General features: G+C 45.2%; 2 protein-coding genes across 2 annotated transcripts in view; both read left to right on the top strand.

Moving 5' to 3' along the window:
• The window catches only part of LOC126000482 (zinc finger protein 208-like), a 58953-nt gene extending 57903 nt beyond the window's left edge, over positions 1–1050 (top strand). The window contains 1 exon segment of the mRNA XM_049767746.1: positions 1042–1050. Within this exon segment, the coding sequence (XP_049623703.1) occupies positions 1042–1050 (9 nt within the window).
• Positions 1–25036, top strand: part of LOC126000480 (zinc finger protein 688-like) — a gene marked incomplete at its 3' end in the record, with an annotated part of 128739 nt that extends 103703 nt beyond the window's left edge. The window contains exon 3 of the mRNA XM_049767745.1: positions 24956–25036. Within this exon, the coding sequence (XP_049623702.1) occupies positions 24956–25036 (81 nt within the window). The remainder of the gene's footprint in view (positions 1–24955) is intronic.
• Between the last annotated feature and the right edge of the window lie 1491 nt (positions 25037–26527).

Raw genomic sequence — 26527 nt, 5'->3', positions numbered from 1 at the left:
GGTGCTCAGGGGTTACTCCTGGCTGTCTGCTCAGAAATAGCTCCTGGCAGGCTCGGGGGACCATATGGGACACCGGGATTCGAACCAACCACCTTTGGTCCTGGATCGGCTGCTTGCAAGGCCAACGCCGCTGTGCTATCTCTCCGGGCCCTCATCCTGATTATTCTTACCCAACAGATTACAACTTAGCTGAAGTAGTCCTCTTTCATCATGCTCACTTGGGCACGCTCCCAACAAAGATGGTGGAATATGTATTTTTCTTTTCTTTCTTTTATGGACACACCTGGTAATGCTCAGGGATTACTCCTGGTTATGTGTTTCGAAATCACTCCTCAGTTGGGGAACCAAATGGAATTCTGGGGGATCCTAGGTCAGCCACATGCAAGGCAAATTGCCCTACCAATGTTCTACTGCTTATGCCCTGGAATGTGTATTTTTCTTTTTTTTTGTTTTTATTTTTTCAGGCCACACCCATTTGATGCTCAGGGGTTACTCCTGGCTAAGCGCTCAGAAATTTCCCTGGCTTTGGGGACCATATGGGACGCTAGGGATCGAACCGCGGTCCTACCTTGGCTAGCCCGTGCAAGGCAGACACCTTACCTCTAGCACCACCTCGCCGGCCCCGGAATGTGTATTTTTCTTATAAAATAATGTTATTGGTGGTGGGAATCTTGCACTTATGAAGAGGGGTATTCTTTACATGACTGTAATCATACAACTACAATCATATTTGTAATCAGGGTGTTTAAATAAAGATAATTTAACATTTAAAAAGGAAGTTTTGACTTTGGGCTTGATTCAGGAATCAAATGGGGAAATATGTATATTTCCTTTTATGTATTTATTTGCGAAGAATGATATTGTCTTGGACTTGATTCCACACCCAAATGTAGGGTATGTATATTTCTTTATATGTATTTATGGGTAACAATGTTGGTACTACAACTATGAATCAGGGACAGTGGACTACATCCTACTCAGTGTCTCCTAGCACCCCAATATTACTTTGTGGCAATACCCTTTTCTCTTTTTTTTGAATAGATCCAGTAAAATCGGTGAAAATCTTAGGATAGAGATGTGTTCCCAACTTTTAGAGATAGGAACCCCAAATGTTTATATTCCTGGGATGTAGAAATATTGGGGGGCCAATTTCTGAGTGCAGAGTCAGGCACTGCTGGGTGTGGCCCCAAAACCAATCGATCAATCAAAAAATAAATAAAAAAGAAAAGCATGGGACCAGAGAGAGCATGGAGGTAGAGTGTTTGCCTTGCATGCAGAAGGACGTGGTTCGAATCCCGGCATCCCATATGGTCCCCCGAGCTTACCAGGTGCGATTTGAGTGTAGAGCCAGGAGGAACAGGTGAGTGCTGCTGAGTGTGGCCCCAAAACCGAAAAAAAAAAAAAAAGAAAATCATGAGCAGATGTTTCCTGGGAAAGTCCACCCTGCCGTAAATCTAATCCAGATGAAAAGTCTTTATCCCAGATTTTATTGCCTGTGAAAAATCACCACTAACACTTTCTTGGAAGCTATGATCTGGGGATTCTGCCTCTAGTGGAAGACAATCTAACTTATCTAGCCCTTATCTAAATTTTGTCCTTAACCAACTTGAGATGTAACTAATAACATGAAACACATACTGTTTTTAAACCAAGAGCACACAATCGATTTCCATAATGTCTACCCTAGACACAGAAGCACACACTCTGCTTTAAAGCCCTCTCTCATTCAGCCTGATTGGCTGACACAGAGACTACAGCCTACTGTCCCTTATTATAAATATCCCTTTCCACCTACATAAACTGAGTGACACTCCGGAAGTGACTGGTGGATGCTTCCTTGTGAGTACTCTAGGGGCCCAGGATTTAACCTCACCAGTAAATTCTACATCTTCGGATCTGACTCAGCAGCATCATTTACAATGCTGATATCCTTTTTGTTGTAGTTGGAGCAGGGCTGAAGAAGATGAGCCTATGTTCTCATTCAGCAGGTAGTGCCTGTGCCTTGCAAGCAACCATCCAGGTTCAATTCCTGGATCTCATGTTCCCCTGACTCCTGAGTGCAGATCCTCGAGTAACCCTGAGCATCACTATTTGTGACCCCAAAGTCAAATAAGGATGACAAATGAGTAAAGACAAAAATAATGAAAGCAACACTCACCAGTGAATATTCATGGGAATCTGAAAAAGAGTGACTGAGCACCATTATTTTATTGAAGTTGTGGTGGCCTGGTACTGATGGGTAGGTGGTATTTGTAAAGGAACTTTGGTGATTTATTTCCTAGCAGAACTTCTCCAGTGTGTGGCCATTCACCTTCCCCTTCTCCATCTCTTTAAGACCTAGTGAAGCTCTACTGTGTGGAACAGCTGGTCGAAGCCCAGAAGTGGGAGAATTCTCTTTTCTGATTTGGAATGAATTTCGGAGCTAATGCCTGTTCTTTAGGATTTCTGCCATAAATAGAGTGGCATCAGGGTCTTCATTTTGGTCAATTTCTGGAATTTTTTTTCTTGAAGCTGGTGCCCTCAGACTCTAGCTCTGCCAACCTAAAAGCTAGTGAGGTAGTTTGCAGGGGTTTGGAGAGAAGATTGAGTCTCTGTTCACCTCAGGGCTGCTGTGTCCAAATGAGGCCTGACAGAACCAAGAACCAAGGTCCCCCTGAGTCCTTGATAAGGGCCCTAGACTAAGACAAGCCCAAATCCTAGTAAAATAGTTCTTTTTTTTTGGATTTTGGTTTGGGGGTCATACCCGGCAGCACTCAGGGGTTTCACTTGGCTCTACGCTCAGAAATCGCCCCTGGCAGGCACAGGGGACCATAAGGGATGCCAGATTCGAACCATTGTCCTGCATGAAAGGCAAACGCCTTACCTCTATGCTGTCTCTCTGGCCCGTAAAATAGTTCTTGAGACAGGTTAAAAGTTTATTTATTTTGGGGACTTAAGAGAGAGCATGTAGGTCAGGCATTTGCCTTTCATGCAGAAGGTCATTGGTTCGAATCCCGGAATCCCATATGGTCCCCCAAGTCTGCCAGGAACTATTTCTGAGTGCGGATCTATGAGTAACCCCTGAGCACTGCCGGGTATGCCCCAAAACCAAAAAAAAAGTGTTTAGTTACTTTTCTACTCTTAGCTAATGCAAAGGGAGTTAACTCATTTTCACTCTAAGCCAAGGCAGAGGGAGTTAACTCAAATATACCATAAAATGTAACCTCTAAAAAGGAATGCAGGGATGTTAAGAACCTATTCTGTTAGATAGAGAAACTAGATGGTTCTGGAATGTTCCACCAAATAAGGTCTACATGACAAGCAAAGTTGAGTCAGATAAGTTGAGACCTCTATTTTATGAAATAATGTGCTTTGTGCCCAAAATGAGATAAGCAATCATGTATGTGATGAAAGATATAGGACAATCATGTATGCTGTGAAAGTTGAACTGTTTGTTTTAAGCAATGAAATGCTTGGGCCTGTTAATGTTTGTAATGTCTATATAAACTAGCTGAGATTTTGCTCCGAGGTCCTTGTCAACGTCCATGATTGGATGAGACCTGGACCTCTGCTATCCTAACAAACTCCCTTTTGTGTCTTGCATTATCGGAGGTGGTCTCTGTCTCTGGGTGCCAACCTGGACCCTTACAGGCCAGTTATCTTCATGGGGCTTGGGATGGAAACTGGTGAACCTGAGTGTAGTTCCTCAACTTTACAGACTGAACTACCTCTTGGGCTTCATTGAAGTGCTCATGTAAATAACATTTGCTTTTTCCTTTAATCTACCCTGCATTAATTAGTACTCTTAATAAAGGCAACCCGCACACTCACGTGATTTGTTAAACTCTGGTTACAAAAAGTGGCAGTGAATGTACCAGTAAAAAGAAGCTGGTTTACTCAATGAGTTCCAATATGGTGCTTAGCACCCCTGCTGGGACTCTGATTTCTTGTACAAAACTGCAAGATGAGATCCCCCCATAGAATTACCCAAACAGACCCATAATGCTGTGACCATAATAAAGAAGCCCTTCTCTCTTTGCTGTCACTCCAGCCAGGGATCCTGGGAGTTCTATACTAAGGAATCTGCTGCTGTCACCCAAAAGATGGAACTTTGAATGAGACATAGCTGTCTACTCAAAGTACGTTTTGCTGTGAAGGTGCTACTGTGGCCCATTTCTGCCCATTCTGTCACAATGTACACTTAATAAAAAGCTAGATAAAGTAAACATAGTTTTGTGGACACAGGAAGAAAGTGCAAGTCAAGGCATGTGTGTTTATTTTTTGATGTCATGGAACTCTAGTGTCACAATTTCCCTGATTCTTTGGAAATTAAAATCATTTTGAAAATAGTTGCATAATTTCATTTAATTTTTTATCTTTTTTTTTTTTTTGCTTTTGGGTCACCTGTCAGTGTTCAGAGGTTACTCCTGGCTCTACGCTCAGAGATTGCCCCTGGCAGGCCTGGGAGGGGGGACCATATGGGATGCCAGGATTCAAACCACTCTCTTTCCAAATGGAAGGCCTTACCTCCAGGCTATCTCTCCAAATTTTTATCTTTTATATTTAATTTATTTAAAGAAAATACAGGGCCGGGCGGTGGCGCTAAAGGTAAGGTGCCTCCCTTGCCTGCGCTAGCCTTGGACAGACCGAGGTTCGATCCCATGGTGTCCCATATGGTCCCCCAAGCCAGGAGCAACTTCTGAGCACATAGCCAGGAGTAACCCCTGAGCATTACCGGGTGTGGCCCAAAAACCAAAAAAAAAAAAATAAAGAAAATAAATGCATTACATAGTTGACATAACTGATCATAATACATTTGTTTTAGGAAGTCCAAGAGCAACATGATTTAAAAAATAGAAAATTGAAAGAAAAACCAAAGAGATGGAAGAGAAAGGAAATAAGAAAAAGTTCAGTAGCAAGTATATATTTTAAAATTATTGAATCACTAAAAACAAACAAAAATTATTGAACCACAATGAATGCATTAAAGTTCCAGCAGAAAGTTTAGTAAGCTCTTCTTTAAAAAAATAGCATAAGAGTTAAAAATATATATACAGTAATAATGGTGTGAGGGTGGCAATTGTTGTTTGCATAGGCCCAGCAAAATATGGGGGAAATAGGGGTAAAAAGCCTTGGCCTAAATATAAGGATACCTTGTTCCTGAAGTTTTCTGGTATAAGACCAACTCTGGGCTCCAGGTATACCAGGCTGCCGAACCCCTGAGGCATTCTCTTGGTTCTGGTGAAACATTTTCGCATATTAACTGTTGCTGGTGCCAGGTCTCTGTAGTTAAAGATTCTGGTTTCTGTGCATTTCCTTCATCGAAGTCAGGCTGATGTGGAGGGTCCTCTCGTTTCATGTCACCATTAAATGTGGAGCATCCTGCATGCATGCAGGTTGTTGCTGTTAATGAGCCTTCTGGGTGTTAAGAGAACACTCCTTTGAGTAAGTCAATGCCAGGGTAGCGGCAGGGTGTTTCCTGGTAGAGGTTTGCTTCTGGTGATGTAGACAATTGTGGTTGTTTCCTTAGATGGTCAATGGTTCAGGGGTGTATGGGCCGTGCCTATTCAGAGGCATAATTTAAAACAAAAGCTGAGTAAAACAATTTCTGGGGGGGGGGTCACACCAGGCGGTGCTCAGGGGACACTCCCTCCTCTATGCTTAGAAATCGGTCCTGGCAGGGTTGGGGAACCATATGGGATCCCGGGATTCGAACCACCGTCCTTCTGCATGAAAGGCCAAGGCCTTACCTCCATGCTATCTCTCCAGCACTAGAGTGAAATACTTTGGGAAAAGGAGTGGCTGCAGCCAAGCTCGGGATGTCCCTTTAAGAGGTCTTGGGGAGTAGCTGTGATGTCATCTAGCCCGCAGCCTCCTTTGCGTCCCCTTCCGGGTTCGGTCCCTTGAGCTGCCTTCTCTGCTGATCGGGCCAGGCCGGGTCCCCGTGGGGTGGGGTCTGGAGGGACGATCGGCCGCTCTGAGCGCGTGGAGCACCGGGTCACAGCCAGGTGAGCGGCGGGGGCGCCCGGGTAATTGGGGGAGGCGGTGGCGCCCAGAGGTGGGACCGACCGAGAGCGCGGAGGTTGGATCTTGTTGCGTTTGTTCCTGGGGGGATCGGCCGCCCAGGACGCTCGGCTTTGCAAGTGGGTGAGCGGGGTTCGGTTCCGACACCCCACGATGATCGAGATGCGGGAGGCGACGGGGAAGCGGGCGGTCGAGGGAGATCACGGGCTAGAACAAGCCCAGGCGGGAATTTTCAGACTCGACCAAGGAAAGAACTGCCCGAGTGGTGCCGGGGAGACCCCAAGTGCCTCCTAGGAGTTGGGGGGGAAGAGGCGGCGGCCCTGGAGGGAATCTGCAGCTCTCCCTTCACTCTCTCCAGATCTGGCTCCTGGGGAGTGATTGGGACAGTCTGGCTTGGCAGACAGTTCTGAAAAACTGCTGAGCTCCAGCCAGCCTTGATTATGGCAAGAAGTGGCTCCACATCTGAGAAAGAGCTCCCCTGATACACTTTCCACAAGGAATGATTAAAACCCCAAGGTCTGAGGGAGATGCTGCCACCCTGGCCACAGGCAATGGTCCTTTGTTCCAAGAAGGCTTTTCTAGATGTTCTCCCAACCCCACCCCACCCCTAGGCTTTCCAATTTCCTTAACTGTCCTGTTGCTAGGGTGGTTGCCAGGAGCAGGGTGGGGGTAGTTGAAGGTCTTTGACTTTCAGCCCTTGGCCCCCATTCCTGCTCTGAGAGGGGAAGGGTGCAGCCTTCTTTTGGCCTGCAGTGGCCTCAGGTCCATGTGTTCCCAAACCCTTTGTTTTTAGTGGATTTCAAGATTTTACTGTCCTGGGGTGCCTCCCTACCTGTTTGCTTCTAAACCAGGGGTCTAAAACTCGAGGCCCGCGGGCCCTGCGGCCCTCCTTACAACATTCTGTGGCCCGCAATGGGCCTTCAAATATTGCAGTATTCGCGATTATTCGCTTATTTATTTATTTATTTATTTGTTTATTTATTTTTGTGAAATCCCTTATGCGGCCCTGTGTCACCCCGACTTTGCCTTCTGCGGCCCCCAGGTAAATTGAGTTTGAGACCCCTGTTCTAAACTTTGATCAGGTACTTTTCCTCTTCCATTCATTTCATTACTATGACACTTCGTGGGGAGGCTTTTGGGTTACACCCAGCAGTGCTAAGGGGTTACTCCTAGCTCTATGCTCAGAAATCACTCCTGGCAGGCTTGGGGACCATAATGGATGCCGGGTTTCAAACCACTGTCCTTTTGCAGGCAAAGCAAAGGCCCTGCCTGCATACTATCTCTCCTGCCCCTACTATGACACCTTTTTTTTCTACATGGGTTGCTCTGTAGTACAACTGGATCCTTGCACACCACTGACCCATCATTGGTCCCTGACACTGTATAGGGTTCCCCATGTCCTGCAGAAGTGATTTCTGAATACTGAGCCAGGAATAACCCTCTGAGCACCTTAGGGTATGGCCCAAAATATAAATTAAAGAAAAAATTTTAAAGTAGAGAGAATTCTTTCATGTGGGTGACATGGAAAGGCCTACATTGTCTTCATACACCTTATTCATAAGAATGTTCATATTGACTAAAAATGATATAATGTATGGTTTTTGAGAAAGGTCTGAGCTTAACCTCTGACACCATACTATTCCTAGTAGAAATCATGTTGCAGTCGGGTCTTATGTAAAGATTGTGAGAATTAATTAATTAATTAATTATTTTTCTTACTACCTTTAATTCCTCATAGTCCTACATTGCATAAATATCTGTGGTAGCAGTGTGTGTGTGGAAACCATATGGCAGCAAGTGCTGAATACACTGGCAGAGGCACTTCCAGGCTGAGTGCAACTCACCATTTTACTGCCAGTTTGCAGGGGGCAGTGATGTACTGAACTTCTGCCTCCAAGTCAGCCCCTGCCCTAGACTCCCAGGGACTCAGGGATGCAGTTCCTCCCTGTAGAGCAAGATCAATGTTCCTGTCCTATACACATCCTGATCCCATCCCATCCCCATTCTGTGTCCATGTGTGTGTTCACATGGACCTGAGCTGGTGCCCAGAGGTGCAGCCCAACTGGCATTATTGGCCTTACAGGCTCTTCCTGTCAGGGCAGGGGATTTCTTCCTCTGCAGTGCTCACAACCATGTCTCTCTTACAGGGATTCATGCAAACTGCCTTTCTGCTGCTCTTCTGAAATAATACATACTAGGGAAGATGGATCTGCACCATCGGAAGTCCAGTTCCCAGGTAGGTGCAGAGAGTGAGCATAAGGAAGGACAGGGTGGGGGACAGGAGTGTTCAGCCCCCACATTGTCAAGCTGTGGCCCCTAGCGGGGGTTCTGGACTCTGTGATTTGAGGCTACTTTTGTCCTTGTTTGCTGTGTTTGGTTTAATGGTCCCCAGTATGTTCAGACTTGACTCTTGAAACAGTGTTCCTGGGTCACCACTGGCAGGTCTCAGACCCTATGGGGGTTCTGGAGTTCATAAAATACGAACTGGTAATATGTTGTTAAGGAAATCCTTGATCTCAAGATTTCTACCCTAAATCTTCATGCCTACCTTATCAGGGATCAGATATATTACTGATTTTTAGTACTGGCTCCAGAGCCAATAGGGGGTTTCTTGGCTCTGTCCCTCGTAATCTGCAGAATGAATCATATGGGGAGTGCGAGGTTCTCTCTGGGCCAGCCAAGTACAAGGCAAGTGCCCTTCTGGCTGTTCTGTAGGTTTAGCTCAAAGTTCTCTGTTTTGTTTTTGGGCATAGCCAGTGATGCTCAGGGGTTACTCCTGGCTATGTGCTCAGAAATTGCTCCTGGCTTGGGAGACCATATGAGATGCCTGGGGTTCAAACAGTGATCAGTCCTAGGTCAGCCTCGATTTGTGTTTTCTTCCAGTTCCTAGATGCAGGCCAATACAGGCACACTTGTCTTCTCTCTCTTTTCACTCAGGATGCTCAATGGAGTCTAATATGCTCCCCAGGTTGCCTAATTTTCTAAAATCTGGCTGAAGAATTTTTTGCCTTACTGGAAATTCTGTGGCTAGGTCTTTTCCTGCATGTGCACTTCCCTTTGGGTTTTGGTTTTAATTTCTTTGTGCTGTGCTACTTCAGCTTCTTTTGTATAGATTTTTTTTTCTTCCATGTTGCTATACTCAGGGCTTCATCTGGGCTCTACACCAAGGATTTACTTTACTCCTGATAACGTGAGGGAACCCAAGATTACACCAGGGATTGACCCTGGGTTGGCCTTGTTTGAAACCCCTGGCTCTGTTTCTCCACCCCTTTGATCATTCCATGCAGTTTAATTCTTCACTCTGAAGAGCTCGCCTCCTCCTTTTTCATACATTGATCTTACAAAGCCTGCAGTTCCATGGCTTATGGATCTAGTAGGGAAATGTAAGCCAAGGGTCATTTGAAAAGTCATAGAGATTGGGAGTGAGATCATTTCTATGTGCTCAAGGAGGCACTTTCTTGGATGTAACTGTGTGCTGATTTGGTAAAGCACAGGCTTGACTCACAATGTGACCCTTGAATTTTACTTCTTTCCCTACTACCAAGAGAAGAGATGGGCTTTAGGAGAAGATTTAGACTGCTGTGTGTGTAGCATTTTGGGAAATGGCAAATATTCAGTGGACCTAGTGATACTGCACATTGGCCCAGGTATGCTTGTATGCATGCCACTATTTCCAAGAACCTACTTGAGGATTGTCCTCACATTATGTTGGCTGATGCTCAGGGATTTCTGGAGCCTGTCATCAGAAGTGCCTCTTGACATATTGACTTTGAGACTGGTTCTTCCTAGTGGAGAGAGCAGAGGAACTTCTTCCCTTTGGGATATGGGGGTTTCCCTTCTTTACATTCAGGGACTGTGTGAGCCTGAGCCTTTACCCTGCTGTGTGCTGGCTCAGGACACGGTGACCTTTTTTGATGTGACCGTGAGCTTCTCCCCAGATAAGTGGCTGTACCTGGACAGCTCTCAGAGGAAATTCTATAGAGATGTGATGCTGGAGATCTACCAGCACCTGCGGGCCATTGGTAAGAGCCGCCCTGAGGCAACTGTGAGGAACAGACCCTTTGGGCCAATCACATACCAGTCAGAGATCTGGGTTCTATAGGGACTGGACTTTGTAGTTACCCAAAGTGAAGGCCTATCTCATTGTTTTACACTCCCAATACCAATTTTATATCTTAGAGGAGTCTAATTATGTAATGTTAGTTTTATTTTTTGACATTCTTTCACATATTTTTGGGCCACACCCAGTGATGCTCAGGGGTTATGCCTGGCTTTGCGCTCCCAAACCTCTCTTGACTTTGGGTCCTTATGAGATGATTGGGGATCGAACCACTGTTCTTCCTGAGCAGCCCCATGCAAGGCAAGTGCCCTTAGTACTGTGCCATCTTGCTGCCCCCTAATTATGTAATTTTATTTATATTTTATTTATTAGTTTGGTTTTTGGGGTCACACCCGGCAGAGCACAGGGGTTGCTCCTGGCTCTACACTCAGAAATCGCTCCTGGCAGGCTCGGGGGACCATATGAGATGCCGGAATTCGAAGCCCCATCCTTCTGCAGGCAAAGCAAAAGCCCTACCTACATTCTATCTCTCTGGCCCCTAATTATATAATTTTAAATTTATTTTACAGTACTGAGAAATAAAACATTGTTTGGGCATTTTCCTTGACCTCTATGAACCAGGTTTAATACAGGCTGCAGACTGATCTAATGAATTTTCAGGGATTATTCCGGAGCTCAGACCTAAGAGTCAACCCTGACCACTGTGCCACAATACTCTCAAATGCAAGCCATTTAAATTTTATTAACATTTATTTAGGATTTTAGGCACTCATGGGTCAGTCCTGACTCTGTGTTCAGAAATTGCTCCTGGCAGGGTCAAGGGACCATGTGGATGTTGGGAATTGAACCTGGGTCAGCCACTTGCAAGGCAAACACCCTAACTGTGGTCTGTCACTCTTCTGCCCACCCCCATTTAATTTTTTGTAAGATTGGGAACGCTCTTAACCACACATGGGAGTGCTCAGAGCCGAGGAAGCCATTGAGTTTAGAGATTTCTTCTGACATTATTCAGTGATCACTTGGGTTGCCAGTGATCACACCTGGATCTTCTGCTCTGTGCTAGTGTCCCAACGCCTAGTAAGTCCAACATTTATAAGAGCAAGTTTGACTTGAGTGTTGTCCATCAGTTGTTTCGGCCCTCATGGCATTCGTGCCTCCCAATTTTCTTTGGCTGATGTGATGTGTGGGATCAAACCTGAGGCTCTTGTTCATAAAGGACGTTTTCCAATTATACTTATTCCAGGCTGTGCTGTGTAATTTGACGATTTCTTTTGGGGTACACCCAATAGAATTTAGATTTCCATCTGGCTCCGCACTCAGGAATCAACCATGAATGTCTCTAACCCTGAATCATTCCTCTAGACAGGACAACGCAGGGTGAGGCCTCTGCTGATCTTCTGGTTGGAAGAAATAAGGAGCCCTTGACAGTTTGCACAGAGGCATGTTTGGAGGTAATTGTTGAATGAGGCCCAGAATCAGATCCTATGGAGAAGTGTGGTAGTTTCTGTGCACATATGAAACGTGGGTGCTGAACAGTGTGTGTTGGAGTCCTGGATCAGCCATGTGGGACCTCTCCTGCCCAAGTTCTCAGGTCTTGATACTAAGGCCCATAATGATTGGCACTGACTTTCTTGAGTGCTCTTTCTGCTTCCCTGTCTGTGGATATTTGTAACTGATCCTGTGTTTCTGGCTTTCATCCATCGTCTATGTTTTCAGACTAGCTCTACAACCACATGTTGAGGTTCCCTTCTCAGTGGCAATTGGACAGCCCTCTGTTCTCTGTTTCCGCATAGTTGTCTTTGCCTTTGGATTATTTTCAGCAGTACCTAAAGAATTTTTTTCTCTCTCATTTCTTGAGATTGCCTTGCTCATTCTTCTCGGTTGTTGCTCCTGGTCCTGTGCTTCTCAATCATTTCTGGTGTACTCAGGAACACTATGTGATGTGATTCAGTATGTGATGTTATTGAATCTGGGTACACAACTTCAAAGTAAATACCACTTCTTATGAATACTTAAAAGAAAACATTTTGCGGGGAGTAACACAGTGATTGTCAGGCCCCCCTCCCACCTCTCTGCCTTGTGTGTGGGAAATTGTTTCAGCGGATCTGGTCAAAATTCACAGGAGCCTGGAGGCCTTGCAGGAAAATGAGTCAGTTCTTCCCCACAACTACAGCCCCAAGAACAAGTGTGGGTCCTCAGATACATGGTTAGACCCTGGTAGGAAGGACAGTGAACAGTCATTCCTGCAACTCCTACTGCAGTAAAAGTGAGTAAAATCCAGACTTGACTGAAATCTGGTCTTGAGTGCATGTGTAACACGTGAAGATGTCACCGGAAGAGGTGAGGACCAGAAAAAGACTGCACAACACACTTCAGAAGATACCCCAAAGATAAGACTGAACTGGGTTGGCTAAAATAGGTGGGACTGTAGACACAGTGTAGAAGGGGGCAGTGAAGGCATAACATCCTCAGCTTTGGTTATGGACTCAATTGGGAAGAAAGTTGCCAGCTATGGCTCTAATGAATTTCCCAGTGTAGGGAAAGAACCGTGTAAAAGGGTAAGAACCCAGTACAACTCCCAAGGAGAGTCTAGGGTTTGAATCATTCAAGGGACTAACAGCCCAGGGAGCTCTGCCAACAGTGGACACAGACTAGGAATAACTCCATTTTTTATAGCCTTGTTAAAGGAGCAGGTGCCTCCCTGTCATAGCTGACTTGTTCTAGATGGTCTTGCAGGCAAGACTCTGATAACTATCACAGTCTTATTCATTAGAGAGGTCAGGGTCCTATCCCAAACCCTCCGCCAGAAGAGAGATAAAGAGGGAGATACCTAGATGTGTGTGGGACCATCCAAAGTTCACTTTCAACTGCCCACCAACTCTCCCATTGCTCCAACTCTCATTCAACTGCCCACAAACACTTCCTCATCCTCCAACTGCCAACAAACTCTCTCAACCGTCTATCCCTACTGTCAGCCATGAAGAGGGTTTTATAGACTCAGCATCCATTGACGATTACAGTCTTATTTAAAGGGGTGATGTTATTTTAAATGGTAGTGTCTTATTAAAGGTCTTGTCCCCGTTATGGCTGGCTGGTACTGGACAGTAGAACTATACTTTCCTAGCAGAGGTCACCTTCCAGAAGAGCAAGGGATTAAATATACACTTCGTGAAACAAGGGGGATTGTGCATGGCCCTAGTGGAATAATGTATTATCTATGCAAACAGACCAGAGTAATCTGCAGTGGGTAAATGCTAGTTTGCAAGAATAGGAAAGGCAATGGAAAGTTTCCATCTACTCGTATCAACATTCGTTCACTGAACCCCCCCCTCATGCTTTTAGTATGTCCTTTCATAATGAATCTACTTATGCAATTTATCCAGGCTCACATAGGTTCAGTAATGGAGCTAGTGCTAATGTCCCAGTATGTACCAATAGTTAGGGATGGAGACAAGAGACCATACGGATAGTCAAAGATTTCACTCAGGGTCCCCAAAATAGGAGGGTAAATGGAAACTAGACCATAAGGGACACCATTTAGTTGATTTATGTCTAAAAAGGCTGCTTCCAATGAAAAAAAATCTCTCAGCTCTCTCATAGTTATTCATGGTCTTTAAAATCACTAAACACTGCTCCAGAACATCTGGCCATAGCAGATATCTCATTAGGGCTAAGAGTGCAGGAACTGTGGAAAGTCCCCTAGACATTTGCAAATCAGTTTCAAGTTTAAGAGAATAAAGTAGCCTTTTCTGGAAAATTATATGTAAACTTGATTGTAGCTCATTGGGTAGGGTCTCTCTCTGAAAGAAAAACCAAGTCAGTCAGGTAGGGGCTTTCTTGTGGACAAATAAAGCTGTGCTTTGCTTTGTTTCAATGGAAAGTTCTTGTTTTCCACTCAGTACCCGAACACAACCACAGGACTCTGTCTTGTGCTTGTGCTGGCAGGCAGGATTGAGATGGGTGGATCCTGAGGCAGTATGGGAGTACTGATGATAGGAGTTGTCACCAGTATAAAATTAGTGTTGAAATATGACGTGCTAAAACTCAATGAGTTTTTGTTAACCACTAAACTAAATGAAACATTTTTAATTCAAGAAATGAACTCCTGTATGTTTATAAGTGAAAGCAATGCATAGGCAAGATTGTAGGAGACTTGAGGCTTCCACAAGAATCCATCATTTATCAAACATTTGATCACTGATGTTTTTTCCTACTTCCAATGTATTCCTCAAAATATATTTCAACTATGTCTACATCCAGCCAATTTATGACATTGTGCCAGAGGTAGGGAATTTCTGAAGACACATTCCTCAATAAATATTATTTTTAGGTTTGTTAATGTAATACAAATATGAACTTGGGTCTTTTTGGGTAATTCTGCATGACTTCAGCTTGTAGTTTTGTACAAGATATCAGATTCAAAATTCCAGTTTTTAAGCAAGGGAGTTAAACAGCATATTGGATCTCATTGAGACAGTCAAGCTTCCTTTTACTGGTGCATTCACTGACACTTTTGGTAGCCAGAGTTTAAGAAATCATCTGAGGGGGGCTGGAGAGATAGCCTGGAAGTAAGGTGTTTGACTTTCATGCAGAAGGTCATCGGTTCTAATCCCGGTGTCCCATATGGTCCCCTGTGCTTGCCAGGAGCAATTTCTAAGCCTGGAGCCAGGAGTAACCCCTGAGCACTGCCGGGTGAGACCCAAAAACGAAAAAAAAAAAAAAAAGAAATCATCTAAGGGTCTGGGTTCACTGAAATAAGGGTACTAAATAAATAACTAATCAACTAGCTCATTACCTAATTAAGGGTGCTAATTAATGCAGAATAGATGAAAGGGAAAAGTAAAGGTTATTTACAAATGCACTTCAATGGGGACCCAAGTGGTAGTTCAGCCTTTAAAGTTGATGTACTGCACACCAGTTTCCATCTCAAACACCCAATAAGTTTCCACTGGCCTATAGCAGTCCAAGTTGACACCTGAGTTGGCACTGAGAGTCAGTGACCACCTCCTATAATGTAAGAGCCAAAAGGGAGGTCCAACTCTCATCCAATCAGTGGAGTTGACAAGGAACTCTGAGCAAAATCTCAGCTAGTTTATACAGACATTACAGGCATTAACAGGCCCCAGCATTTCATTGGTCAATACAAACAATTCAACTTTCACAGCATCATGATTATCCTACATCTTTTTTCACGTAGATGACTGGCTTATCTCATTTTGTGCACAAAGCACATTATTTTATAGAATGTCTCAAATTATCCAACTATGGGGCTGGCACAGTGGCGTTAGAGGTGAGGTGTCTGCCTTGCCAGCGGTAGCCTAGGACGGACCGTGGTTTGATCCCCCAGCGGCCCATATGGTCGTCCAAGCCAGTAGGGACTTCTGAGCGCATAACCGGGAGTAACCTCTGAGCGTTACTGGGTGTTGCCCAAAAAACAAGAAAAAAATTTTCTGACTCATGGACTCAACTTTGACTGTCAACCCTTATCTGGTGGAACATTCCAGACCCACCTAGTTCCTCCATCTAAAAAGAACAGGGATGGTCCTTATATCCCTGCATTCCTTTAGAGGTTACATTCTGTAGTTTTATTTCTGAGTTAACTTCTCTGCCTTGGCTTAAAGTGGACATGAGTTAATTCCCAATGCTTTAGCTGAGAGTGGAAATTTACCTAAATTTTTAATCTGTCTCAAAATTAACTACTTTTGGGGCTGGAGAGATACCATAGCAGTGGGGTGTTTGCCTTGCAAACAGTCGACCCAGGATGGACGGTGGTTTGAATCCTAGCACCCCATATGTTCCCCCAGCCGGGGAGGAGATAAAAAAAAGATTAACTATTTTTATCCTGTCTCAAGAAATATTTTACTAGGATTTGGGCTTGTGTTAGTCTAGGGCCCTTATCATGGACCCAGGGGGAACTTGGTTTTTGGTTCTCACAGACCTCATTTGGACACAGCAGCCCTGTGGTGACCAGAGATGAAATCTTCCCTCCAAATCCCTGCTTCCTGCAACATACCTCACTAGCTCTTAGGTTGGCAGAGTTTGAGCCTGAAGTCACCAGTTTCAAGGTCAAAAAATTCCACATATTGACCTAAATAAAGACCCTGAGGCCACTCTATTTATGGCCAGAGTCCTAAAGAACAGGCATTAGCTTCTAATTTATTCCAAACCAGCAATTGTTCCACATCTGGGCTTGGACCCGCTGTTCCACACAGTAGAGCTTCGCCAGGTCTTAGAGAGACAGAGAAGGGGAAGATGAATGGCCTTACACTGGAGAAGTTCCTTTGTAAACACCACCTACCCATCAGTACCAGGCCACCACAAACTTCAATAAAATAATGGTGCTCAGAGTCACTCATTTTCAGATACCCATTTTATTGGATCTATTCAAAAAAGAGAAAATGATATTGCCAGAGTAATATTGGGGCGCTAGGAGACAATGTCTAGGTTGTAGTCCACTATCCCTGATTCATAGTTGTAATACCAACATAATTGCTCATAAACACATAAAAATTTTTTTCGGGCTCGCCATTTGCCTCGCATGCAGAAGGATGGTGATTAGAAACCCACTATCCCATATGGTGTCCCATGCCTGCCAGGAGTTATTTCTGAGTGTAGAGCCAGGAGTAATGCCTGAGTGCTGTCAGGTGTGACTCAAAACCCAAAAAATTTTCTCTCCTCATTTGAGTGTAGAATCAAGCCCAAGGCAATGTCATTGTTCGCAGGTAAATACATATAAGGAAATATACATATTTCCCCATTTGACTCCTGAATCAAGCCCAAAGTCATAACATTTTTCCTAAGAAAAATATACATTTCACTATCCCTGTTGGGAGCATGGCCAAAGTAGTATGATGAAAGAGGACGACTTCAGCTAGGAGTAATGTGTTGGGTGAGAATAATCAGGATGGGATGGAAGTGTCAATGACACCCTGCAGCTGCTGGCTTAAGTCACAGGCCATGATTAGTCCTACAGATAGGACCTATTTGAAAAGATGATTTTGGTCATGAGTAGCAATCCAAGGGAGTGAGAGTCTGAAATGGTGAAGGGGGTGCAAATGTGTGTCAATGTGGTGTTGCTCCAGGGCACAAAGGGTGTTGAGCTATAGAGGCCAAGGAATTTATCAGGGAATGCAATACGTCCGGGATAAGGGAGCATAGTGAAACTAGAAAAGGTTTAGCTGGGCCCCAGCAATGGTGTAGCAGTAGGGCATATGCCTTGCACGCAGCTGACCCAGGACGGACCACAGTTCAATCCCCCGGTGTCTCATATGGTCCCCCAAGCCAGGTGCGATTTCTGAGCGTATAGCCAAGAATATCCCTTGAGCATCAATGGGTGTGGCCCAACAATTCCAAATAAAAGAAAGAAAATGTTTTGCTGAATGAAAAGTGGAAGAGGGGAAATGTAGCATAGAGATGTAGAACACAGAAATGTAGAGCTATGTATATCACAGACATTAATGTAAATGTGATCAGGAGACATACACATAAATAGCTGATCAATCAATATGTTAGTGCTATAAATTTGACCCATCTAGAGTAAAAAGGGTCGAAGCGCTTCATAAATATAATAAGATTACGCAGTTGTATTTGTTGCTATAGGCCCCACTGAAGTATAAAATTTACTCCTGGCAGACTTGGGAAACCATAAGAAAGTTCAAACCCTGGAGCCAGAGAGATAGCATGGAGGCAGGGCATTTACATTGCATGCTGAAGGATGGTGGTTTGAATCCCGGCATCCCATATGGTCCACCGAGCATGCCAGGAGCAATTTCTGAGCGTAGAGCCAGGAGTAACCCCTGAGCACTGCCAGGTGTGCCCAAAAACCCAAAAACCAAAACCAAAACCCAAACAAAACAAGTTCAAACTATGTTTGGCTGCTACCAAGGCAAAAACCTTTTCCACTATGCTACATTCTAGTCTCATGTTTAAACTTTTTTTTTTGGAGGGGGGCACACTCATTGACGCTCAGGGGTTACTCCTGGTTATGCGCTAATAAATCGCTCCTGGCTTAGGGGACGCTGGGGGATCCAACTGTGATCTGTCGTAGGCTAGCACTTGCAAGGCCTTACCTCTATCTCCCCGCTCCAGCCCCTCAGCTATGAACTTCCTTATGCAGTTAATCATTCAGAAGTAAACAGACCTTCCCAAATTCTCTTAAGTTAATATTGTCTGTTTAAATTTTATTTTAGTTATCTGCATGGGGTGACACCTATGATGTTCAAAATTAACTCCTGATTCTGTTATCCATATCTTTGGGCTTGAAAAACCCTACAGAATGTGTAGCATTGAACCCCGGCCAGTGGTTTGCAAGGCCCATGCCAACCATTTTGTATGAGGTGTCCAGACCATCAGATATCATTTTCACATCTACAGAATGGTTCCCATGTCAGTGAAAACCTTTCCACACTTCTTATGTTCCACATGCTTCCCTCCAGAATGAATTTTCTGATGCTTTTGAAGGCTTGTAAGCCTTCCCACAATCCAGACATGAATAGCACTCCTTTCTTGTATGAACATTCAAGTGTAAAGAAAGGTTTGAGTACTAAACAAAGATCTTTCCACACTCCTGACATGTATAAGACTTAACTCCTATTTCAATTTTATTGTGCAAAATAAGTTGTGAGGAGTTAATGAAGGACATTCCACACTTCCGACATGAGTAAATCTTACCAGTACAAATCAATAATGTACTGTCCAGAAACGGTAGAGATTAGAGTGAAGTCTTTTTCACACTCACCTAACACAAATAAGGTTCCTCTCCTGTATGAATATTCATGTCTTACAAGCTATAAGCTATGAGCAAATGCCTCCCACACTGCTAACATGAATAAGGCTTCTCTTCCATATAAATTTCCACATGTGCAGAAAGTGTTGAGGAATGACTGAAGGCTTTTCTACAGGATGAATTTTCATGATTCTGCTAAGTTTTGTGGATTAAGAAAATGCCTTTCCACACTCCTGGACATGAATACGTTTTCTATCCTGTGTGAAATTTCATGTTGTTTTTTTTTTGTTTGTTTTGGGTTTTTTTTTTTTTTTGGGTTTTTGGGCCACACCCGGCGGTGCACAGAGGTTACTGAGATTCAAACCAACCACCTTATGTCCTGGGTCAGCTGCTTGCAAGGCAAATGCCGATGTGCTATCTCTACGGCCCCAGGAAACGTCTTTTTAATATGTAACCCAAAGGATTCAATGGAGAGAAATCTAATCTTGAACCAATCCAGAAACCACTTATCACAGAAAAAGAAAAAACAGGTAGTACCAAAATGTCTGTACTCAATTGCAGGGTTATTTGGAAAATGGAATGTGACTTAGAGGCTACTCCTGCACCAATGCTTGGGGATTGCTCCCAGTGATTCTTGAAGAACCATGTAGTTGTAGGAACGATTAAACATGGTCCTCCCATATCCAAATCATACCCTCCTAGATGTTAGATCTACCTCTCAGGTTCATGAGATTCTATTAAGTGGGACCCATATCCAAGATGCTTCAGTGTGCTGCTTCAGAGCAAGACCCAGTGATGCTGATTGGGTCATGTGATGTCTGCGAAGGAATCCAGGACCTCATGTATAAGAGGCATGCATGCTAACACTGAGCTAAATCTATACTCCAAATAAGAACTTACAAATAAAACAACTACAGTATAATTGACATTTTAAAAAGTCTGAATTAAAATCTAAGAAAAAATATCAAGTCAACAAAATCTGAAACGTGTCCTAAGAAAGGGTTGGTGAAAAGTTCTCTAGATACCTCAGGACAGTGAAGTTCTGATGAAGCCGTCTAGGTCATCAGGCAGCACACTGCAGTCCTTTTGGCTCCATTCACTATAAGAGATGATCATTCCATCACAGAGTGCTCTCCAATGTGTTATAGTTGTCTTTAACACTCTTTCATTCGAGGAAGTGCTTGGCACATTTGCTCTTTTGACTGAAGGGGAGGTATGGCACCTGGATGGTTGTTGGGGAGGCGCCAGCAGACTAGCTCAGATCTTAGGCTGCTGATTGCTGCTGTCTGTGGGAACTCCCACTTGGTGCTTTGATCACAGTGGCCAGCTCGCTGAGGGCCTCATTGAAGCACAGGAACTTCCCCTGGCCAAAGACCCCTGTCCCGTCATGAGCTGTCTCATAGCCATCCCGCAGGGTCTCAATGAGGGCCTTGCACAGCCTTGAAAGTAGTGGTGCTGCGAAGGTCTAGCAGGTAGGCACAAAGATTCTTGTCCATGAAAGAAGAGGACGCTGACCTTCAACATGAAGTGGCATATCAGAGGCATTGATGGCAATCAGAGCTTTCATTCTGTATGACTCGTTTTAGCAACCCCGATTTCCCTGGGTTTCTAGCTGTATCAATCTTGCATCATCTGCTGCGAGCAACTGAGTTTCGTCCTTGGGATCTTGAGCCTCGGAGAGTCGGGTAGCAATCTCCTCTTTTGAGTCCTTGGGGCATTGTGGCCCAAGGTGACCCAAAGACTCCCCACCCCGACTTCATGGCAAACAATGGTCGTCTGCCTCTTGACCAGATGAAGATCAGCACAAGCACAGCTCCCGCAGGGTGTCGCCACCCAGCAGACGTTCACCAGGACAGCCGGTGGCTGTCTGGAGCCGTGACCAAGCCCACCCTGGCGGCCTGGTTCTGCTTTCTCTAGGCCCAGCTCCCCAGAGCTCCTCGGGGTCGTCCCAGGGAACCGTCCAGGACCAGCACCATGGAGTCCAGGCGACCCCAAAGGGCGGGAAAAGTGTGGCTTCTGAGCACTTGGTTCCCGTTGGTTGGGTGGAGTGTGCGATGTTCATGAAAAGCGTGACCCTCCTCTTGTAGCCCGGCAATCGCCCCCTCCCTCGGCCACGTTGCTCCCCGGGGTCAAGAGTCCTGAAGGCAAATCCTCCTTCCAAGCCCAACAGAGTCAGTCCCAGCACCTGGCCCTTAAAGACGGAGCATGTGGACTGTGACGTCGCCCCACTGGGGCTTTGTGCGCTGTGACGTCACCACACCTGGGATATTCTCTCCAACCGCCATTGTGGATTTGAATTTGGGGGTGGACGATTGTTGGCGTTCCCCTCGTCCTCGGAGTCTGGTGGGCGACTCTGACTCTCAGCTGCCGAGGGGCCTCTTGAGGCGGGAGCTCCGGGGTCTCTATTAGCAGCGGGGGACCCGGGTAAGCACAGGGTGGCAACCCAGAGACGGGAAGGTCCAGCAAGCGCAGTTTGGCCTTGTTGCGTCCACATCTGTTGATGAACCAGGGACCTGGAGGACGAAGAATTGGCCTGGCGCTTCCGATGGTTCTCGCCCATGATGCTCAATTCTATAGTTCGTCTCTGGGGTCCGCCTTCGGGGGTGCTCAGAGCCGCTGATTGGCTCTGGCTTGAGGATCACTCCAGGTAGCCCCAGGTAGACAGGTATTTTGGAAAGGTTTGATTTGGGGGTGGGGAATTGTGTGAAATATATACTAATTTTGGGTGAGTGTAGAGTTGGGCCTCAACCACGGGGCTCAGGGGCTCTTGGGCCCTGTCCAGTGTACTACTTGGGACAGCATCTGATGAGCCAAAGCCTTCCTGTCTGTCCCATAGTCTTCAGGCCGGAGATGTATTGGGTGAGAAGCTCCAGGTCCAGAGACAGGTCACATCATGGTCATGAGGAATTGCGGGGTATAGAAAGATAATTTTACTTTACAACATGAGATTGGGCACTTTCGCAAATGATCCCTCTAAAAGGAGCTGGATACCGGGTTCAGATGTGCTGATGGGGGTTAGGATCGAGTAGGACCCACAGGACGGAGCTGGGAGGTAATTGTGATGACCAGTTTATAAGGCGACCTTGGTCTGTAGGAGGGCATGCCCAGGCCCAATCTCGCTCCCCTGGCAAGTTTGTCACCCTTGGGGTCCTGTGGTAGTGGCACCTCTGGCCAGAGAATAGCTTGACTCCCCTAGTCTGTATGTGGCACCTGGAGGATCTGGTGTTACGGCTGTAGAGAGCCCGTGCTCCTGTTCCCATCACAGCTCCCTAAGTCAGAGTATCTGGCTCCATTTCCTCATGTTAAAAGAAGCTGGTTTCAAGGCCTTTGTCCATCAGGGTGTTTCAAGCACCAATGCTGTCACTTCTCGTCAGGGCAGGATATCTATGGTGCTCACGGCTGTGACTTTTCTTCAAGACTTACTTCAAAAGTTCTTCCAGCTATAATTAAGGAGTAATCCAGGAGGGAGAAGATGGAAACAAACACTCTGATATCCTTTATCCAGTTAGGAGCGAGTATGGCACAGAAAGGGACAGGGTATGGCATAGGAGTGTAAGGCCCCAGTATAGAGAGGCACAGAAATGTTTTTTTGGTTTCTGCGTCACACCCGGCAGCACTCAGGGGATACTCCTGGCTGCATGCTCAAAAATTGCTTCTGGCAGGCTCAGGGGACCTTTTGGGATGCCAGGATTCGAACCAATGACCTTCTGCATGAAAGACAGACGCCTTACCTCCATGGTATTTCTCCCAGCCCCTGGCCTAGAAATATTTTAGAAAGGAATCTCTTGCCCTGGTTTGACTCCAGTCAGTACCACTGACCTCTTCTATTGGAGGCCTCTTTTGTCTTTGTTTGCTGTGTTTGTTTTGGGTCCCACACCTGATGGTGCTCAGGCCTTACTCCTATTCAGTGTTCTTGGGCCACACTTCTCGTGTCTTAGACACTATGGAGTGCTGACGCATGGTTGAACTCTTGGTAATATGGACCCTTATGTTGGTGAGGAAGGAGACCTTGATCTCAGGATTTCTGCCATGGAGCATTATTCCTGCCTCACACATGGAAAAACACTGATTTGCGATAATGTTTTGTCCCCACACTTAATGTGTTGAATCCTGACTCTGCACTTCACCTTCACTCTGCAGAGCTTTGCCTGCTCTCTTCAGCCATATTTCTCCTCTGTCCATGAGTTGCACTTTCTTTTTTTTTTTTTGGTTTTTTTTTTTTTGGGCCACACCCTGTGACGCTCAGGGGTTACTCCTGGCTATGCGCTCAGAAGTTGCTCCTGGCTTCTTGGGGGACCATATGGGATGCCGGGGGATCGAACCGCTGTTCGTCCTAGGCTAGCGCAGGCAAGGCAGGTACCTTACCTCCAGCGCCACCGCCCGGCCCCTGAGTTGCACTTTCAAAGCCTCTTGTTAGGCTCTTTGGCTTGGTTGCTCTAAGAGAGAAATGAGAGGAAAGGTTCTTTTTCGAAGCTGTAGTTATTTGGAATCCAGACATTTCTTACCTATAATAGGATGGATCCATTTCAGGGTGAATTGTGAGTGCTGATAACCAAGAGCACAGATTTGAGTCACTCACTGAACCATGAGTTTTCCTTCTCACTCTTTTTGCATTGTGCAGAGTCTGGCATGGGGATGGAATGGAATGGTATGTACTTACCATTTTGGGCACCACCCAGAGTAGACTTGACAGATTCTTCTGGTTCTGTGCTTGGTTTTGACCTTGCTGTGTGTGCATAACTTCACCTCCTGAACATTCTAGATTAGTGTCCACAGGTCATGTTGGCTGATGGGACTTCCTCGAAGTGAATCTCCTGGCCTGTCTTCCAGGAGTGATGGAAGAGAGAACATGGAAGCTGGTTCCTCCCAAAGCAAGGACTTGTCCCTGAGTCTCTAGGGTCCTGAGTATCCTGCTTCAGTGTAGATTTCAGGTTGCAGCTGTCCATGACTCCCTCCTGTATTGCTTCTCAGGATGCTGTGTCCTTCTCCCAAGTAGCTGTGAACTTCTCCCAGGATGAGTGGCTGTTCCTCGACTCCTCTCAAAAGAATCTCTACAGAGAAGTGATGCTAGAGACCTACCAGCACCTGCGGACCATAGGTGAGAGCCCCACTGGAGCATGCATGACTGCCGATCTGATAGACTGAGCATGGGTCAACCTCAATCAAGACAAAGGGCCTATCATAGTTCTTATGGTCTGGCCTTCGGTCAAGTTATCTTCCTGAATTCATAAGCACCCAATGGCACTCAGAGACCATTGCTTCTTGAAAAATGATGTGGGAATGGGATCTCATCTGAGGCTCTTGCATGCAAATGCTGTTCCCCAATTCATTGCTCCCTATCTTAGCCACAGTTTAACTATTTTGTTTATTGTTTTGTGTTTGACCACACCTAGCATTCTCAGGGATGTTGCCTACTTATGACTGTACTCAGAAACACTGCTGGGTTAGAGAACAGCATAAAAGATAGGTTGTTTGCCTTGTTAAAGGCCGATGTGGGTTCAATCCCCAGCATTCCAATGTTCTCCAGAAGCTTTCCCTCCAGAGTGAATCCTTGTTACTGGGTCAGGAGCAGTCCTTGAGTATCACCCAGAATAGTCCAAAATCAATAAAGAGAAAACTACTTGTGGGGCATAATGGATCCGATATGTGATTCGGGTGTCCAAATTGTTGTCAGCCGTGCAAGGCAAGTAGCCACCCTGCTGTACTATTGTTCAAACCCTTAATTTTTTGGGGGGGGGTGCCATATGCAGCAGCGCTCAGGTGAAACTCCTGGGTTGGGTGTCTGCAAGGCAAATGCCCTACTCTGTGCTGTAACCTGAGCCCTTACTTTTTAAGACATGAATGCTCCTTGCAAACCTTAGTGGTGCTTGAGATTACTCCCAGTTCTATATTCTCTGCTCATTTCACAAAGGGCTCAGGGAACTATAGAGGGTTCCGAGATAGATGTAGTTTGTTCAAGTGTGAGCCCATTTTGTCCTATTGCTTCCTCCATGTTGGACACTTCAGTTTCTACCTAGTGTCTTCTGTGTGATAAGCAACGTACATACGAAAACCAGAGATTCTGTTCTTTATTTGTTCCGTGATTTAGCCTCTATTAGGAACCAGACAACATCTGAGGTACTATTCTCTTCCCCGTCTTTTACTCATGAATGCAACCTCTTTGCCAGGGCATTGTGGGGAGAAGCCTGCGCTGATCTCCTGGTTGGAAGTAGGAGACCTTGGAAGGCTGCAGAGAGGCATGTTTCCAGGTAAGTGTGGCAATAATCCCCTGACTCAGACCCTGGTGTATGTAGCATTATGGCCTACAGAAATGTGGTTGCTGAGCAATTTGTGTCAGGCTACTTGATGGGGGTGGGGGTCTTTTCCATTCCTATTCACTGCCTTTGCTGCTGAATCCCAATAAGTTCTGGAATTTTGCTGTCTTGTCATTGCTCTTTCTGGTTTCCTTTCTGTGAATCCTTAGAATAGAAGCTGTGATTCTGTGCCTTCACCTACCATCTGTGCTCTCTATCTGGTTGCATGGCCTGGTGTTGGGGTGCCCTCCTCAGCAGTAGCTAGATGTCCCCCTCAAAAGTCTTTCTACACTTCCCTTCAGTATGAACTTTAGCAGGGTACTTGGTATTCCAAAGAAGGGGTTCTTTTTTCCTGATTTTGATGCCTACTTATTGGTGCTGTTAGGGTTTAATCTGCTCTTTCCTTCATATTAGCTCCTAATGGTCTCAGGTACCATATGGAGGCTGGAAGTGAACTTGTTCCACCACTTGAAAGGTCTACACGCTCTCTGGTATACTATGTATTTGACATGATTGTTGAGCATATTAAGAAATTATTTTTAGGGGGCACACCTGGTTGTGCTCAGGGCTTATTCCTGTCTGGCGTGCCCATATAGAAAGCAGGGGATTGAACTGAGTCTGTCCTATGTCACCTGAGTGCAAGCCTACACCTTATTACTATGCTTCCACTCTGGCCCCAAACCATAAGAAATTTTATATTTGTTGTATGGGATGAATCAGTTATGCCCAGCACAACCTGATCTGCACAAGCTAATTACTCCTTGCGTGGCTTTAGGGAGTCTATGGATTGCTGAGAATAAAACTCTAGTCAACTAGTTTGAAATAAAACTCGCTGCTGGGCTTTCTATGTGTACCACTAAGTATGTTTAATCTGTTACCGAGGGAAATCTGCACTGAGCTATTCACTGCTACCCTTTTGACTTATCTTCTCTTTTCTCAAATCTGATTGAGTTCTTAAAGCATGTATTCATTCATCACTGGAATTCACTCATCTCTATTGAGCAATTCACTGTAGTCTTTTGGACTGACCTCTTTTTTCTAAGCTGATTTAGTACCTTAAAACATTTATTTATTCCATCACTTTTGTTGCATTCAACCAGGTTTCATTCAACCCTACCACTACAATCTATCAGGCCCATTCAATTAATTCTTTTTTGGTTTTTGGGCTACATCTGGTGACACTCAGACATTACTCCTATCTATTCACTCAGAAATTGCTCCTGGATTGAGGGATCATATGGGATGCCAAGGATTGAACCCAGATCCATCCTGCTCAGCTGCATGCAAGGCAAACATTCTTCTGCTGCGCTATCACTCCAGCCCCAGCCCGTTCAACTAATTCTTTTTTTATTGTAAAAATTTATTCAAGAGACAAAATTGATTAACATATTGAGGTGAACGAGCATAACATAATATAGTAACATAACATAACATATAATTGATATA

This window comes from Suncus etruscus, assembly GCF_024139225.1.
Source record: "Suncus etruscus isolate mSunEtr1 chromosome 15 unlocalized genomic scaffold, mSunEtr1.pri.cur SUPER_15_unloc_3, whole genome shotgun sequence".
NCBI lineage: Eukaryota > Metazoa > Chordata > Mammalia > Eulipotyphla > Soricidae > Suncus > Suncus etruscus.
The sequence above is the reverse complement of the archived record's forward strand: the minus strand, read 5'-3'. Positions and strand labels throughout refer to the sequence as shown.